The sequence below is a fragment of the Telmatherina bonti genome (assembly GCF_933228915.1).
Source record: "Telmatherina bonti genome assembly, chromosome: 19".
NCBI classification, from domain to species: Eukaryota; Metazoa; Chordata; class Actinopteri; order Atheriniformes; family Telmatherinidae; genus Telmatherina; species Telmatherina bonti.
The window spans coordinates 23,599,078-23,617,961 of record NC_136617.1 but is presented as its reverse complement, the minus strand read 5'-3'; the positions used below and the strand labels follow the sequence as shown (position 1 = coordinate 23,617,961).

The window sequence follows — 18,884 nt, the reverse complement described above, 5'->3', positions numbered from 1 at the left end:
ATGAGTTTGCAGAGCAGGGATGTGCAGGTCAAAAGTGTACAGTATCTGTTACCAAATTTGACAGTGTCTGTTACCACAGAGTCATATAAACACACAAATACAAGTCTTTCTTACTCCTGAGAGATCAACTTGGTTCTTTTAAAGAAAATTTGTAAAGGTATAGCAGAGTTTGAAGATTCCTTATAGTATGTCAGGCAGTTCTCAGATTCTCCTGAACACCAAAGCAATTCAGCTAATAATGGAATGTCGTGATGGGTGTGTTTATTATTTAATTTTCTATGCAATATTGAAATGTTGTGGGGGGCTGCACGGTGGCGTATTAGCACTGCTGCCTAACAGCAAGAAGGTTCGAGCCTTGGCTGAGGGGTTTGAACTGGGGCCTTTCTGTGTGGAGTTTGAATCTTTTCCTTGTGTATGGGTGGGTTCTCTCCAAGTACTCCAGCTTCCTCTCAACAACCAAAGCTTTATTCTTTAAGTTATTTGATCACTATAAATTCTCCATAGGAATTAATTTGAATATGAGTGGTTGTTTGCCCTGCACTGGCTCTGTGATGGACTAGCAACCTGTCCAGGGTGTACCCTGCCTCTCGCCCAGTGGTTGCTGGGATATTCTTCAGCTTCCTTGCTGCCCTGAGTTGGACTAAGTGGAATAGAAAATGAATGAATGATATGTTGTGGACTGATCAATCCAGAATTTATAAATATGTAGGATGCTATATTCTCAAATGTCTAATTTACCACATTCAAATAAAAAAGGATTTTATATTTATTTAAGACTAATTCATATATTTGTATAAATAAATTTGACGTATTATATGTCCATCAATGACAGCAGAGGAAATTTATGAAAAACAGGCCCTTAATAATTGACATGACATACTACTGACTCTGAACATGCTCAAGAATATACATATTTTTGGGTGTCTCTCAATTATTATTACCATAATTGTTGCTGTATCTTTTTCAGATCAAGACAAAGACAACAACTGCCTGCAGAGGAGGTCAAAATTAAGGAAGAACCACACATCTTCTAAAATGTCTTGCTCTGTTTTATGTAAAAAAGACACCAACAAAGATTGAAATACAACTGTTTTGCTAAGTCTATCATATCAGATTGTTGGTTATTTATATGAAATTTAAGCTTTAGCATGTTTAATAAATCAAACATACTGGTGTTGAAACTTAGATCTTCTTGCAAAATTATAATTATTTGAGTTGTTTTACACAAGTATAAAGCTTAGTTTACATAAAATGTTTTAGTTGGTGTTGTGCGATCAATTGCCTGCAACAAGAAAGAACTTTATCACGCCACACAAGCATATAACAATGTTTAGTCAGAGAGTCTCTGACAGCATCACTATGACATTCCTGAACTTCAACATTTTTACCTTTACTGTTTTTGGCTGCCATGTAAATGTAAAACAAAAAAATAAAGAAAAATAAATAAAATTAACTCATTAGAGTAACTTTGGAAGGACAAATTAAGATTGCTCTGTAGTACAATAATCTTTGTAAACTTATCAGCTTATTAGAAATTTGTAATATTTCTGTATATGTTTAATAAACCGGTCATTTTCTCATCCAGTGTTTCTTTGATGGATGTTTTCTTATTTTGAGAAAGCCACCCACTCAACACGTCACTAAAATAAAGCCAAAACCATGAAGTGTTCAGTGATGAGAACAGTTTTTAATTTGTGGATAGATGTACTGTCTCCGATTGATTAATCCCATTACTCACGGTAGATCAGCAGTGATGAGAGCTGATTTATTCCATGCAGTGAATAAAGATTGACGGAGATCATGTTTTCTCCACTGGCGGCCCAGTTTCCAACATCTTTAACTGAGAAACACAATTAACGAGCATCTAAACGAGGATTTACTCCCACTCAGATGTTCCCACAGCGAGGACAGCAAGTCAGACTGGATCAGTATCTATGCTGGTGCTGGCCAGCGCATCTTAAATCACATGTTTTATAATGTTAGCGTTACCTAGGGGAACTCGTGTGTGTTCCTGTGTGTTGCTGGGCTGAGCAGGTGGTCTTGTGGTCAGGAAGGAGGGCTATGCCTTAAGGATGGTACAAATGCACCTGGGTCTCTAAAGCCAAAAGCTGAGAAGTAACCTGGTGGATGGCAACCACATCTGAAAGCTGACACTTAAGATTCAGTATGCATCTATGATGCCTAAGCTATCAGACTTCAACAATATAAACATTCATTCTTTCACACAGATTAACCATGTTAATTTCTTTCTGGAAGTTCTTTCAAGGAAGACTTCAGTACTTGGTTCTTTGCTGTTTTTCTCACACAGCTGTAAGCAGTGGGTGGGGTGCATGGGATGGGTTAGAGAGGAGAAAGACTGAAAAACCCAATTAAATTAAAAGGTAAAGGCCTTACACATTACTGTGGCACAATTTCAATTTAAGGTAATTGCATCTCCATAGCAACACTGTAGAGTAGGCTACAGGTAATTTACCCTGGACAGTGGTTGAAGGGCATAACTACTACAGCTCTCTTATCCCCATGGAAACCCCACCCAGCTTGACTGACACATTCAACTCTATGAATCAAGAAGCAAGCACAGGAGATTAAATTGGCAATTAGAGCACAAATAGACACTCAATTACCTCTGTGACAGATCTGGTAGGTAAACACTGACTTAAATGGAGACAACTTCACCTAATTTCCCCACAGACAGAAATGGACAAAAAACAACCTCAGTCTACAGAGAATAAACAGGATCAGACAAATCATGTGAAAATACACCACAAATATCTTATAAGTGACCATCCTTTGGCTTGTTATATATTTGTGCACAGTTTCTCAGCAGAAAAACAAACCAGGAGCTACCAAGAAAACCTATTTGTGTTACTGAACATGCATATCTAAAAGCATCTCAAGTGTCTGAAACCTTTTCATATATGCAGATCAGACAGATGGGCTGTAAAACCTTGCATTTTCTTTTCTTACGTTGATGCGTCCCATCCACTCCCATTTGTGGCCACACTGCTCCACATGATAATATACAATACAAGAAAGTCAAAACTACAAAACATGAGTATGGTCTTTGTAATAACAAGTTTTGTCCAAGCTGAATTACTCAACAACAAACAGGACCCAAAACATGTAGGCTAATATTCTGCCAAAGGTGTGGCATCAGAGCAATATTCATTCATGCTCAGATGGGTTGAGATTACTTGGGTGGCAAGGGGACCTTTATATAACCATAAACAAAAAAATGAATGCTGATTAGTGCAGCTGCTATGCATCACTGTCTATCTGAGCATATAATCAGAAGCTCTTTAAAGGAACAAGCTAGATAATGAGATAATTAGCTCTATTGCATTTGGATTTTGACAAATTTGAACAGCAATGTCATTATACTTCAAAGACAGGTGGGGTGATTAGGAAAGTGGGACCTGGAGCACTCATGTAAAAATGTAAAGTTAGCAGGTCATTCATAATCCTATATTCCTGGTGAGTTTGAAGATAACTCAGTTGCTGCAGACAAAGCAAAAAAAAAAAAAAGGCGTGATAAAAAACAGTGCAGACTACACAAGCTGATCAATGTGACTGACTTGTTATTAAAGCACAATTAATTTACTATTATGTATAATATAAATCAAGTGTATTTCAAATGTATTGTTGGTATACACACACACACACACACATATTGATATATTATCAATATATATATATATATATATATATATATATATATATTCTGTCATGCTTCAATGATCACTGAAAAAATAAATTAATATTAGTTATGATTATTTAAAAGTCAGCAGAAGTAAATTTTATATTAACCTTGTTCTGCTAAGGTAGCATGAGTGTTCCAACATAAATCTAGTAAATATAAAGGTTGTGAACATTATACAGTCAACCTCAGATACTAGCTGGAGTCAGAGAGGAACTTTCGCTTCACATACTGATGTCTTTTTTCTTTGTTTTTTTTTATTTTCAAACTGTTCATGCTGGCTGCACAGTGGTTAGCACTGTGGCCTCACAGCAAGAAGGTCACTGGTTCAATCCTTGGCTCAGGGGGGGTTCAGTCAGTGGCCTTTCTGTGTGGAGTTTGCATGTTCTCCCTGTGTATGCGTGGGTTCTCTCCTGGTATTCCAGCTTCCTCCCACCATCCAAAGACATGCACATTAGGTCAATTGGTTACTCCAAATTGCCCATAAGAATGAGTGTGAGTGGTTGTGTGTCTCTGTGTGGCCCTGCAATGGACTGGCAAGCTGTCCAGGGTGTACCCTGCCTGTCACCCAAAGCCAGCTGGGATAGGCTCCAGCTTCCCAGCAACCCTGAATTGGATTAAGCAGTTCAGAAAATGAATGAACTGTTAGTTTTCTCAGTAAATTGGTTGTTCAGGAAGGGATGCGTATACCAGTTTGTTTATCTCTGTCTCAAGATTCATAACATGCCCTACAGCAGGTCAGCTTTTTGACATCAGTTGCCAGGGTGATACAACCCACTAAAAGATGAACCTTTTTTTTTTTTTGCTGAAAAACAAGAGCTGGACCTAAAGATACCTTAGTAAGTCACTGATCCTGCTTTGTAGTACTGCTGCTCTGCGAGGAAAGAAAGAAAGCAACCGAAAACAAGCAGAAAACCAATGATTAGCTTAACCATTGACTTGACATAGAAAAAAGAATATAATCCTAAAACTGAACCAAAACAGATATTCTTTCTGGCCCTACTTTAAATAAAACTGTGGATTGAAAAAGCATTGATAAGTTATCTAAAAATCATTACTGATTTAAACCTCCTTATAGGCTTTTCTAAAGACAATGCCATACAGAATAAATATCTAATATTTTCTTCCAGTGCCTCAGGGTGAAAGTGTTGCATATTCTTTGAGATTTAACATTTGTGCAGATAATAATTTATGACGTGTTCCTCCTTGAATTACTTGATTAATGAAAGTAATCATTTCAGTAAATGTCCTTAATTCAGCGCCCGCCCCTGCCAGCCCATAAAAAAAAGAATCCAATGATTAAGACTCAGTAAGCAGTTGATTGACAGTAAATGTAAATGTGTTCTACCATGAATGCAGCACACTACTGAGAATCACTGCTTCTAAATGCTTTTAATGCATTAGTTAGCCTGTCTAAAGCATACATTTGCACTCCATTATCTGGTTTGTTGTCCATTTTGCCTGCGTTTAGCATGGCGACTTGGTGATATATTCAACCAGTACCAGCAGTCATCACATCTCCACTTCAGAGTTGCAGCATAATGGATGCAAAAGCACTGTTAAAAATGTACTCATTGGGTATGTTAAAAAATAATTTGGTAAATGCAATACTTTATTTCTGCTACACGTCTTGTGTTCAGATACTCTGATCTCCATATGACAATAAAAAGCTAAACTTTTTAATGGGTACTTTGAGGTATTTTTGTTACTTTACATACATTGAAGTAACTTCTTTATGCAAGAAATCAAGAATCGTCACCAAATCAAAACATCACATTGATAAAATCTATTTCAGGGACTACAGGTATGATGCATTGAGACTGCTGTGGTCTGTCATAGGGCACAGCAGTCGTCAACGAAAAGTTTAGTGCCCATTGACGTGGTTACAACTTCCATCAGGCTTCCTCATATCAAAGCTCAGGACTATCACCCGCACACCTGAGCCAATCCAGCATCTCACAGCTTGGAAGCAAGAACCTCCGTTTACCTGTCCATCAAAACGTCTTGTGTTATGTTTCTCTTGACTTGACATTTGTGTTGCTTTCACCCCAGAAACAGATGAGACACATTTCCAAACACACACACACACAGATAAACATCCTCACACAAATCAGAAGAGACAGCAAGGAGCACTGAGGGAAGAGGTAAAGAAAGGAAAATTAATGCTGATACAGGGCAGACTCTATAAGCAGTGGGTGTTTAATTAGATAAACAGAAGAACAAATGAGAAAATGATAAAGGACATTTATTACTTGGTATTTCCACAGGGAGGAGCTGACATTGTCGTACCTACTGTGAACTAAAACTGGAGGGAAGCTTGTCTTCTTTAAGTTGTTATATGGTTTGGTAATTGCTTGCTTGCGGAGGTCATCATCTATTTGTCAGTTGTCTATACCTGTTTACTGTAATGCAGGGTCAAAGGGGAGAGGAGCTGGAGCCTAGCCTATAGCTGCTATCTGGCAAAGGCAGGGTTCACCCGGTACAGGTCTCCAGTCCATCACACTATCAACACAGAGAGACAAAAAACAGCTCGCGTACACACTCCCAGAGTCATCAGTTAATGTCAAATCCATAACAAAGAACTGATGAACAAAGAATATGCTAATATTTACACATTTTAACAAATCACACAAGTATCCCTTTTCTACAATTCAGAAAATATTTAAATATACCACGTGGTTGTGGAGATATATTTAAATCATTCTGGGCATTTACATTTTTCTTTAACTCATCTCAGTTTGGAAATCACTGTCGATGACCACATAGTCATTAACAGTTTCTGATATCTTTATTGCATTTACACAGAATTTAATCAGTTTGGTGTAATAAGCAAAGAAATGGGAGTTTAATATGCAATCAGAATATGAAAATGCAGATATGTCACACACACACACACACACACCACATCAAAAATCACAATTACCAGTACAAGCAGTGACTGAAATGTATAAACTTTCACTGCTTCAACACAAGATATTGAGTATCTTCATATAAATAAAGATATTATATAACCAGTATAAAAAAATTCAATTTGATCAGGGGGAAACAATATGCAACATAATATTTTGCCCACATTTTTATGAATCCAAAAGCTAAAGAAAAAGAAGAAACTCATCATTATATGTTTTTTTTTTGTCCTATTTAGATTAGGTTAATACCCACTGTTTTTACTGGTGTGAAATTAAAGTTCAAGGCCAGAAGAATAAGATTAGGCAAAGTAAATGTGGGGAAACCATGCTGATGAGGCCAAAAGTAGTGGTTTCTAACAACCACAAGTAAACAACTGCAACCATAATACAGTTATGTACATCAATATGTAACAATTTAGATGTCAAAATAAGTAAAATGGTGCAACAGCACAATGAAAGCACAAAGCCACATACAAGTTGACTTTTTTTCATTTGCTTTCCTTATTTATTTGCATGCAGCTGCCTGCTAAACAAGCAGCATGGTTTTTAGTATTTCTTTACACTTGTTCGTTGTATAAATTTTAGAAGAATGATTCACAGCGACAGAAAATTGCAGGCCCTTTAATCTTAACAAATCTTAGGAAAGAACTTATTGTACAAACCAGAAGACTAATGAGAGGAGGAGACAGCACATTTGCATTTAAAAAGCTTGCTTTCTAAGGGCGTCAGTGTCCACAGCACTGATTTCTGATAAGCAAAATTTTCAATAAATTATTCTGTGCCGGGTTTGTTTTAAGGTGTTGCATTCAGGCATACAAATCTATCACTGTAAAATTAATTAATTCATGATGTAAAACTAGAGACGAATATTATGTTTGTGACAGGACTGATATTATTAATGATAATGCTAATTGAAAAACTGAAACCATATTTTACCTGCCATTTATGCTTTGCAGTTGGAAAACAGCGCCCTCCTCCTTGTAATTAACACATATTTCCAACAGACTCCTGGTCAAGTTTAACATGGTTGACAGTCTTTTTTTCTTAAATGTAATGAACATAATGTTGTTTGAGACTGATACAACACCAATCATTGTTGGACTGCTGATCACTTCTTGCTGTTTGTTTTGAATGATTAAATTAAGAACATAAACAGCTGGCACCTGTCATTTAATACACATAATTTTATAGCAGCAAGGTCTGGCTCACTAGGTTCAATACTGTTTAATAGCTTGTGAGCTAGCAGGATTGTAATAGTTTCAGCTATATTACAATGTGATTTTTGACAAGAATACATTTCTTTTTACCCCACGAAGTAATATTTTATGCATTAATACCATAGATTAATACTCAAGAAGTAAATTCCTCCTTACTTAACTCAGTACAGCAAGATGTTTTATCAATGCTACCATACTGCATGTGGCATTATGTGGCTAACACTATTCTTCACTAGCTAGCTAGCAAATGTGATGGGATGTCGCATATGTGGGAAAACTGTGTTTACAGTATGCTGCATTTATTTTAAAATCAAGAGTATCTATTCTATTCTATTCTATTCTATTCTATTCTATTGTACAGTTTTTTAGCAGACGCTTTTATCCAAAGCAACTTACATATGAGAGTGAGAACAACACAAGCATAAAATCAAACACTAGAGGTGTTATATAAATGTGTGTTTGGTATTGGCTCAAATTAAAATGATTTGTCACATTTTTTTCATACAGCAGAAGAGGACACATGTGTTTTGATTTCACAATTACTTTTATTGTCCCACACTCAACAAGGTTCTCTTTCTGAGTCCTGAAGTCTAATTGTCTCAACACCCATTTATAGTTTTTCTCAGCTGCTTTGTTGCCTTTCTCACAACAGAGTTAAAAGATAAAATGTTTCTCAAAACAATAAGTACAAACTCCAGAACCTATGGTGGATAAATACTTCATTCCTTATAAGCAAGTATTTATGTCAATAAAACTATCAGAGCCATCAAAATGAAAAGTCCTGTCACCACTGACACTAATTAACAAGGTACAAATGACTTAGTCATGTTGTCATTGTGACAATCTGATCTGGAAGTGTTTTGAATATAAAACAGCCAGATCTGGGAGACATGACCTGAAAATGCTCAAAACAGCACAACACACTGGATGTACAGCCATTTAAAAACTACAGTAAAGTTTCACATTACTCTTTTTAGTAAAGTAACTGAATACATGAAACAAAATCTGTTTGATTCACATTTTACTTCATACGCTTTTTGTTTCTCCCTCTAGTAATTTGACTCACAGGATTGTGCAGAAGAAACCATAGTTCAACAAAACTAAGGCTAAATTACAACAACATACTGCTGTAACGGTACACACTTCACTGTATTAAATGTAATTAAACATTCAATACAAGTCACTGTATATATATATATATATATATATATATATATATATATATATATATATATATATATATATATATATATATATACATATATATATATACATATATAAATGAATTGTTGAATAAATTATTCCTATGCATTTAGACATTCGTGTCTATCTAGCCAGATACATCTACGCTACATCTGATATCATCAAGGGACATCAAATGTGAAAGTATCTCCTCCTGTGGCAAATCAACCACCTGCAAGACATTTTAATAATAAGTTTAACTCTTTTGTATTTAATGACTCAAGCAATGGAATAAGGACTATCAGTTTCATGGGGATGGACTATTCTGCAGTTTTGGGTAGATCATTTTGACAGATATGCCCAAAGCAAATTATATAAAAGAATTGTATGAAAGCAAATACTACATGTCCAAAAGCATTTGCAATTTGATCAGTGCAATGAAATATACTACTATTATGTGCAGAAAGGACTCATTCTTGTGAAGTTTGAACTAATAGTTATGTGAACATTAATTCTGTTGGGAAAAAAAGTACAAAAGCAACTGAGAAAAACTGTAACAGAGTGCATTTAATTATGTTCAATTGGCACAATTATACATTCTTAATAATTCATCCCAATAACTTAACGAGGCCTCTGATTTAGAGTTTTTACTTTAACAGGTTAGACTTTCCACATATGCTGTGGTACTGTAAAACAGTACAACAGTATTCATTTGATGGACTAATACAACTTTTATATCAGCATCTTTCCTTCCCAAAGAAAAGTATTCCCTTTATCTTATACTGTTGTCAATTTGCTTTATGACACCATCTTACCACCACAAACTTGATAATTGTGGGTTGTTGTTGTTTTTTGTTTGTTTGTTTGTTTGTTTGTTTGTTTTGTTTTAGGTGAACCAACTCCTCGATTTTTGGGTAACAACATTTCATCCTGTAATCCAGACTCATCAACCGGCAATTCCCCCATATAATACAGAGATTGTCAATTAGTGCAATTGCATTGCATGTTGTTAGAAAATGGCTTCACTATACCAAAGCAGGCTGCTAGTCCTGAATTGTGCAACGACTGACTTTTTTCATACATATGTTTCATCACTTCCACAGCCTCAAATTTATCATAAAAAAATAAAAGTGCTGATTTTCATTGTGAACCAGAAAAGATTCTGTTTTTAACTCATAATGATGTGCACTTTTTCTCTGGCAAAATGGTCGGTATGGGATGTTCACATTGGGAAAACTGTGCCGTTGAGGGAATTTTAAGTCTTATAAAATGGATGTTCTCTAATTTGTGCTGTGTTTCCACAAACTTTAATGGATTTAGCTTAATATGTTAATCAATTAGAGACATTCATTTATTCAGAGACTGCCCCTTAATAACTGTCAGCTTTATTAAGTGAGATAGTGAACGTTGTAAAATTGTTTATAACTGGTCGGTTGTGAAACTGAATGCTAATGGAAGAAATGAAACATTTTTTGGCATCTTGCAAGGCTAATTTTTGCTTATAAAACACTCTACAGGTACACCATCTAAATCATTTGTTTATTTAAAAGGCAGTTTAGTTGTTCATTTAGAGGGCACATATTTGGCAACTGATACAGTTCCTTAAAAACTATCCTGAAACTTCATTTTTATATTCTGTCTTGAAGTACCAACCTCTCAGCTTTTTACATTTCACACATCTGCTTCAATGACATGTTAGACATGTGCGTAGGTATAAGGTGCTTGGCTTCACAATGATGATTTACCTGTTGAAGTAAGCATCTGAGTGTGCATATGTGCCCTGAAGAGGACGGAAAGTTCTAATTCCTGCTTATGATCGTTTGTGCTCCACATTCTCTTACTTGTGTCACATCCCTCATCTCCCTCCTTTGCATCCTGTGTTATACAAAAAGCACTCAACACATCCTCTGAGCAAACCTAAAAAGCAGCGCTGCTTAAGAATGTTGATTTTGACAGATTATATGGCTGCAAGCTGCTCTACAAAAGGATTATGAATAGGACGTAAATGAAGCACTCGGTGATACAGATTCATTTGAAGTGCTATTTGGGTGTTCTTATTAAGTGGGTTTCCTGGAAATTGGGCTCTTCTTTGGGTGACGCGTTCCCATGCTCACATTTAGGCCTTTTGTCGAAGTTGAGAGTCACAGTATCTCTTTACATGTGATGGAATGAGCTACAATATGAAATTAGTGGACTAATTCAGTGATGTGCGTGTAAGTCTGTTTGAGATCGTTTTATTCGAGATCACCCGCGGTGATGTCGTAAGAACTTCTTTTTGGTGAGGAGGCTGTGTATAGAAGATTTATTTGAAGTTCGCCCACAGTGAAACATCATAGCTACCATTCTTTTGTGACTTAGGATGGGAATATTGATCTCATTATGTTGAAGAATCACTATTTGATTGTGAAATGAATCATAACCTGCTTCTTCCGTGTAGGAGATGCCATAAACATCAAAACAGTCCACTCATGCTGCGTGTATTTGAGCATGTGTGTTGTGCTGGTTGTGAAAATAATGGGATATTGTAATTAAGTTAATTCTGTCATTAAACCAAATATACTATTGGGAATCGGGTGCTTAGGCCTGTCTGTGTTGTGAATGCCATGACTTGTCTTATTGAGACTGAACACAAAACTATCCAGGTCCCTGAAAAAAATAACTATCTTCTGTGTCTCATTGGAATTATGGCTTCTTATTATTCTATTTTTAGTTTGCATTGTTCTTCTACGCTGTTTAAAATGATGGAAACGGCTTGGAAAAAAGAGACACGCGCTCATACACTGTGACATACCAGTAACAGCATCAGCAGTGACGTTGACATGAAGAAAGGCAAAGACCTGGGCTAACCGGAGCGCAGCTCTGACGCGTTTTTCTGCAGCGCGTCTGGTGCGCACACATATAAACCCCAGCGCGCATCAAGCGCTCAGAAGAACAGAAGAGACGCCACAGGACAGCGCGCAAACCACCCTTCAACAATCTTGGAAATGTAAGCTCTTTTATACTTGGCTCTGAAAATTAAATTTCCTGAGATTAAAAAATTGAAAACAATAATTTGACTGACTTTTGATGTTTGTCTAAGGAAGTGATTAAACAATAAATGCATAATCCTGCATCAAAATTTCTTTCAAGGCTTAACAAGGGTGAACTTTTATCTTGGAGTTATAAAATAAAGTGATTAAAAAGTTGAATTATAGGCAATAGCAAAGTAAAGTTGGATTTTATTGTATCAACGACTACTCCTACTTTGCTGCTCCAGATGCATCCTAACTTGGTGAGCTGGCTGGGGACTCTGGGCTTCCTGCTGTGGGCGCTGGTCTGCCTGGGAGCCTTGACGGAGGGGTACCCAGTTAAACCAGAGAACCCTGGGGAGGACGCTCCGGCGGAGGAGCTGGCCAAGTACTACTCAGCTCTGAGACACTACATCAACCTCATCACAAGACAGAGGTGGGCGGATTAATTAAACCTCTCTGCAAGAATAGAATAGAACAGAACATACTCATTTGATTTATTTTTTTCTTTTTTATGATATCAGTAATTTGCAATGAGATGAGATAGATAGATAGATAGATAGATAGATAGATAGATAGATAGATAGATAGATTGATTGATTATTGATTGATTGATTGATTGATTGATTGATTGATTGATTGATTGATTGATTGATTGATTGATTGATTGATAGGTTTCTATAGCTGTCTCTTTGTCATGCCCATTTGCCATACTTGTCAATAATATCTTAAAGATAAATGAGATAAATTTCTGTCACAGTCTGTGTATCACATCGTGTCTCGCACAGTTTCTTCTTTCTTCTGAGTGTCAGGGATTTGGATGCCTCTGCAGGCATTCAACCACCCAGGGGGACCATAGCTCTGATATGACTTATCGTTGTAACACACAGAGAGAAATATGACCTCCCACAGTGAAACTCATCCCTGTGTCTGCTGGATCTCTGTCTGCCTGAACTCAATTGTCACTGAGCTTATAATTGGAGAAGCCAAAAGCCTGTGACGCGAGGATTTACAAAGAAATATGCCATTCGGTTCCCTGTGCACATCGCATCTCAAAACATTCCCCATGTGACAGTAAAAACTCATAAATGTTGGATCCAAGCCCTGTGGATTCATCGTCTGCCTTGAAATGTCGTTTTGTGTGTGTCAGGTATGGGAAAAGGTCCAGTCCTGAGATTCTGGACACACTGGTCTCAGAGCTACTGTTGAAGGAAAGCAGAGACACACTTCCACAGACAAGGTGTGTATATGTGTGCATCTGTAGCTACTGATCCCTTTGTAGCTATCCTGACTTTGTTCTTCCCTTTTCTCTCTCCAGATATGATCCATCCTTGTGGTGATGAAGTCATCAGTGTTGGCTCTAAACTCACCCCTGCATGGCCACTGCTGACATTCTGGCTTCCATCTGTCGGTTTGCACCCTCCTACATCCAGCAACCATGCCGCCTCTGCCCTTTTGACCTCTATGAGCCTTTATGTATAGGCTATCCAACCATTCATCCTTGAGCATCAGCTAAGGTCAACACTGCTTATAGTATGTGCCATAAAACTGTAAATAGTTTATTCAGAGACAACATCTGTGGAACATATGAGGAAAGTCAAGGAGGGGCATGTTGATTGTATTGTATATTTGTGCTAATAAAGGTCCAATGTTTGAACAAAAGTATTTTTAGCATCTGTTTGAGGGGCCAAACAAAAACACAAGTTACTGAGGGACCCTACTCGCCTAAAAAATCAGATTTTATCCAACAAGTATGTAAAAGTAACTAAAGAGACACAAAATGATCAAATAACAGTTAAAAACTCAAGTTACAAATAGTTATTAAGATATACTAAATAATCATGAGGAGACATAAAATTATTTTAAAAAATGGAACCTTCTCAGTAAAGGACAACAAACAAATAAACAAACAATGTCCCATATTGGACTTTTGAAAGCAGTAACCGGGCCAAATTCACGCTTTATTTTTTAAATCCATTTCTGGCTACAGAAATACATTATTTTTTTTAGCAAAGCAAATGCTATTATTATTATTATTATTATTATTATTATTATTATTATTATTATTATTATTATTATTGTTTTTGTTGTTGTTCTTCTTCTTGTTGTAAATCCAAAGGAAAAAGAAAAATGTGTAACATATGCAAAAAAAAATCAGTGCCAGATTAAAGCTGTAATACAATTTAATCTAATTAACTATATTTTTAATAAATAATTAAGTGATGCACAGTAAACAAAAAATAATACTCAGTGTACATATATATATATATATATATATATATATAGAGAGAGAGAGAGAGAGAGAGAGAGAGAGAGAGAGAGAGAGAGAGAGGAGGGAGAGTAAGTATTTGGAAATCATATAGACTTGCACTATACCTGGTAGATGTTGGAGAATAGAGTGTGCACTGTGGTTGTCTTGCTCTCTTTTTTTCCCCCTTTTTGCTTCTTGCAAATATGGTTAGGATGCTAAATCATTTTAAAGGCTAAAGCCACATATTCTGATTTTTATAGAAAAAAATATAAAACTGAAACTGAACTTAGTAACAATGATGATCAAGCAGAGGATCCTATTAAAGCCCACATATGAAGAAAACATCAAGGACTTTTTTTTTAATAAAATGAGAAGGACATTGCATCAGTTAGCTCAGCTTGAGCATCAATGCCCCATCTCAGAAGAAAAGGGGGGGGCGGGTGGATAACAATAACACAGTTTTCATCTCAGTGCCAGAAAACACTCTCGAGCTTAATGACCCTCACAACCACAACCAGATGTAGCATGTGTTACAAAAATTTCTGACAAAAGTCACTTCACTGTGACTCTATTAAAAAGAAACAACAACAACAAAAAACCCTCTGTCATGATGTTAAGATCACCAGAACAATGATTACCTGTGTTTTGGATGAAAACCAGAAATAATGTCTTTGTGAAATCCTACATGAAAGCTCGTTCCACCACACCCCATCTTGAAACTGAAACCCACATTTGTCGCAGCTGGTGTTGCTCTGTGAGAAAGGGTGAAGGGGCAAATGTACCAAAAGCACATTTGCATAGAATCAGGTAACCATGAACTTCAGGAACGGTCCAGTAAATTAAATCTGGTTGTCCAGCCCTCCTTACTGGTGAACCTGACAAATTGGGGTCTAATATCGCCCTCTTGTGGCCATGTTACTAAGTACCTCATTTGACACCAATTGAGGTGAGAAATCGTGTTTTTAGGATATATTTGAAATTATATAATTGCTCATAAATCTAAAACTGTGACACCCATCAAACAAGAGCATCTATAGACACACAGTTCGTTATAGAAAATAAAATTTAAAAAAATTCAAAAGGTATTTTGTAGTTTTTGTAGTTCAAAATCCACATATCCATGTATATGTGAGAAACATTGTATTTTAGTCAATTAAAGGTAACACTGAATCACTTCTTGAAACTTCCACAGTTTTGCTGTTTTCTGTTTTACTGTTGCATAATTATGGACCCCATTCTCTGTCACCAAACACTCTACTCTACTAATCACTGAATAAGGTAAAAGAAATTCAATTACATTAGCCTACTCTGCCAACGCTAAAGCCAGGGGTTTAAAGCTTCAAACAGTCCCTGTTAATACATGAATGGATTATTATGCAAGCTATTTTTGTGGAAAGATACTTAAGGCAAATTTTCAACAAAATGTAGCTATTTCCACACAAGCGCATGTTAGGTGAACATGCAGTCAAACAGACTTTGTGTCTCAAGGGAACTGCCTGTGGAAAAACAAGGTTAAGTTAAAAAGAGGCATGAGATAATGGATTGTAAAGCCTTATGTAGACAATTTGCTTAAATAGACTTTTTTAGTTGTGATACAGTGGTGCTAGAGTGTTTAAACCCTTTTGTATTTCTGCATACATATTGATATTAGATTTCAACACCTTTAAGCACCACATTTCCTGACAAGTGAACCTTTTAGACCTTGACTACAGTTTGCTGTAAATATTCAACGCTCTCTGCAATGACAACAGCGATCATTGTGCACATCAAAACAGAAAACTAAAGCAAACATTATTACCAAGCATTACAGCTCAAAGATTTATGATCCGTACTATTTTGACTGGGAGGCAAATCTAGTTTATAAACGATGTAAAGAAAAAAAGGAATTTATTTTCTGATGGTCTAGCATTGTCAATAAACATGGTCCCCTCTGGAAATACAGTGAAAGATAGAAATAATGAATAGTTTTTGTTGAATTGTCAAATTGCATGCATGAATGTAATTTAGCATGAAGAAAATCTTATTCAGACGGTGCTGTTCAAAAAGCTGTGCAGCCAATGCACTGTGGCAATCAGAAAAGCATATGCTGAATATGTTCCTGCAGACACTTCATATAATTCAAATAATCTAGTGAAATACAGGAAAATAAGTACTAGTTGGAAATATGAATTATTTGTCAGTGCCAAGAGCAAAACTGTGAAATCTTTCTATTCAGCACGAGAAGATACTCTACGTTCTGTAGTAAAATAATGCTCAGAGTATTTTCCCAGGCTCATTGCGGGTTAGCGTTGTAGCTTCAGGGCATAGGCATGTTCCAACTGTCATCTTTTCAGCACAACAGCCTGCATCTCTTTTTCTGGTCATTTTAGTTGTGAATCAATGTTACTAAAAGATGATCAACCCTAAACCTCTGCATGTGTTGTTATAGAATCTAAAGCAACATAAGTGTTGGCTATTTTGGGGAAAATCTTATTTTCTCTGGTTCTTAGTTTGATTCTCTTAACTTTTCATTCGTAAATATTTTGTTTTTACTCAAATAATCAAACTTTGGTCAACAACCTTTAATTTTAACTGTTTTTATTTGAACTTCTGACACCAGAAAATCAGAAGATCAAGATTAGATCAGCTGATTTTAAATCTCCACCACTTACTTTTAACCTTTTTTATTCTCCAATTCCTGAAAGAAACATCCCTTATTTTTCCTTGTGTTTAAAAAGGCTGACTTAAGTAGCTAAACGTTGCCTCTCAAACTTACTGTTAATGTTAATGTTTTCATATTTCTTGGTGGTATACAACTGATAATGTATTAAATGCTATCAGTCTAACTTTCAGAAAAATTCACAGCTGAACTGTAAAAACCTTAAAAGTGGGACATTGTTTGATTACACCTCAACAGCAAGCTATACTCTGCTTCTGCTTTTAAACGTTTTATGCACTGACTCATTCATTACTGAAGCAAATACTTCTCACTGTGGGACTGTCAGATCATACTGCCCACTGGTTTGGAAACTAGTTGTCCTACAGCTCCCTTTGTGGAAGCAGAAAGCTTTTGGTGTGACTAAAGGTCAGCTCTGTTCTGAATCTGTCGGCTAAATGAGACAGATGTTCTTGCTTGGGTGTCGGAGCTGTCATAAAGTGAGATCCAAAAGCAGACTGATATACAGATAACTGAGGAATGAAGGTACTGAATGAAGGTTTAATTCTGAGGTGCAGATTTAAATATCTGCTGTGGTCCAGTTCAAAGACTTCACTCTTGGAAGAGAGCAAGATTAGTGTGGATGAAAAAAAAAGGGATAAACTTGCAAAGATGGATAACTTGGCTGTAGGTAGCTCACTGTGCCCCAGAGCAAGGTGACGAGTGGGGGGAGGTCCAAGAATTAGTCTCTGGCTGTGGTGAAGAAAGTCCAGGGAACTGACGAGGCATGCAGGCAGGTTACTGAGATCTGGTGGAAAGGATGGCAGGTGGAGGAAGTCCTGATGCTGAGATGAAGGTGATGATTATTCATGGGGTCCTGGGGTAGCAAGGTTGCACATATGTGTAAAAGAAAGCGTGACATGTTAATTACTTGAAACACAAGAAGAACACTAGTGGGAGCCTGATTCACAATGAAAACAGTGAGACAATGGCAGAGTGGAGCACCTGCAGGTCCTTAAGTGGCTGTTTGACAAGCTGTTAAATTATGATGACAGTGTTTATATGTATTATATGCAGTCTATTGGAAAGCTCTGAGGTTTATGAATAATTATAAATGTCACTAATCGAAGCTTGGTATATGCTAGTGCTGGTTGGCATTGTCTGCACACCACTTTCTCTAATTTACAAAGCTATTCTTAGTTAACATTTTGCCATTTTACATTTCTCTGAAGTTTGAGAGGTAACTCTTAGCTCATTTAGTATTTTTCTCAGAGCGTTTATTGAACTGGGAACTTTAATTATTCTGCTCTATTTATGTGGATTCAGCTTTAAAATCATCTAAAATCAAAGAAGCTGATTTTACTGAGCACTTTTTTAAAAATTATTTTATTTTTAGTAAACAGCAGGTTATAAATAAAATATATACAAAATGTCATACATCTTCACTTCTCCAGTCAAACAAATGACATAAAATAAAAGAAACAAAAACAGACAAAAAAAAAATCACATTACACACAAGTCTTAGTACAACATGCCTTAGACTGGCTTAAGAAAATTCTTAAAATCAAATTCTATATGAGATTGCAAATCGCAGTTACTGAGCACTTTTAAGCAAAACAATGGGATTAGAGACAGATACTTAAAGATGTATATGTGTAGATTGCATTTTATTTTTTCTTGGCATTGTGACATTTGTGTGATTTTATAATATTAAGTTATTCCATTTTAGTTCTATTTGTTATTTTCTTTGAAAATTTGGTTTAATTTTATGCATTTGTAAAATTTCTAAATGTGTTGTGTGCTTCAAATGTGCTGATGATAGTCTTTAAGGTGCTCTTCCTGGTTAAGCTTTATAAATACAGAGTACAATGAAACTTCATTTTAAAAAAAACAAAACACATATTATATTATCTGATCACCTGTTTATCTGCTCTCTTTGTCTCCTCTCAGGACTTGTGTGAAAATTTAATGATGTTAAGATTGAT

At 36.2% G+C, this 18,884-nt stretch overlaps 1 protein-coding gene across 1 annotated transcript; it reads left to right on the top strand.

Annotated features, from left to right (window-relative positions):
* Positions 1–12,261: 12,261 nt before the first annotated feature.
* npy (neuropeptide Y) lies at positions 12,262–13,353 on the top strand (the record flags this gene model as incomplete). The annotated part of the gene is made up of 3 exons (XM_079258881.1): positions 12,262–12,449; positions 13,164–13,253; positions 13,332–13,353. 3 exons carry the CDS (start codon positions 12,262–12,264, stop codon positions 13,351–13,353), a joined length of 300 nt encoding a protein of 99 aa, XP_079115007.1.
* Between the last annotated feature and the right edge of the window lie 5,531 nt (positions 13,354–18,884).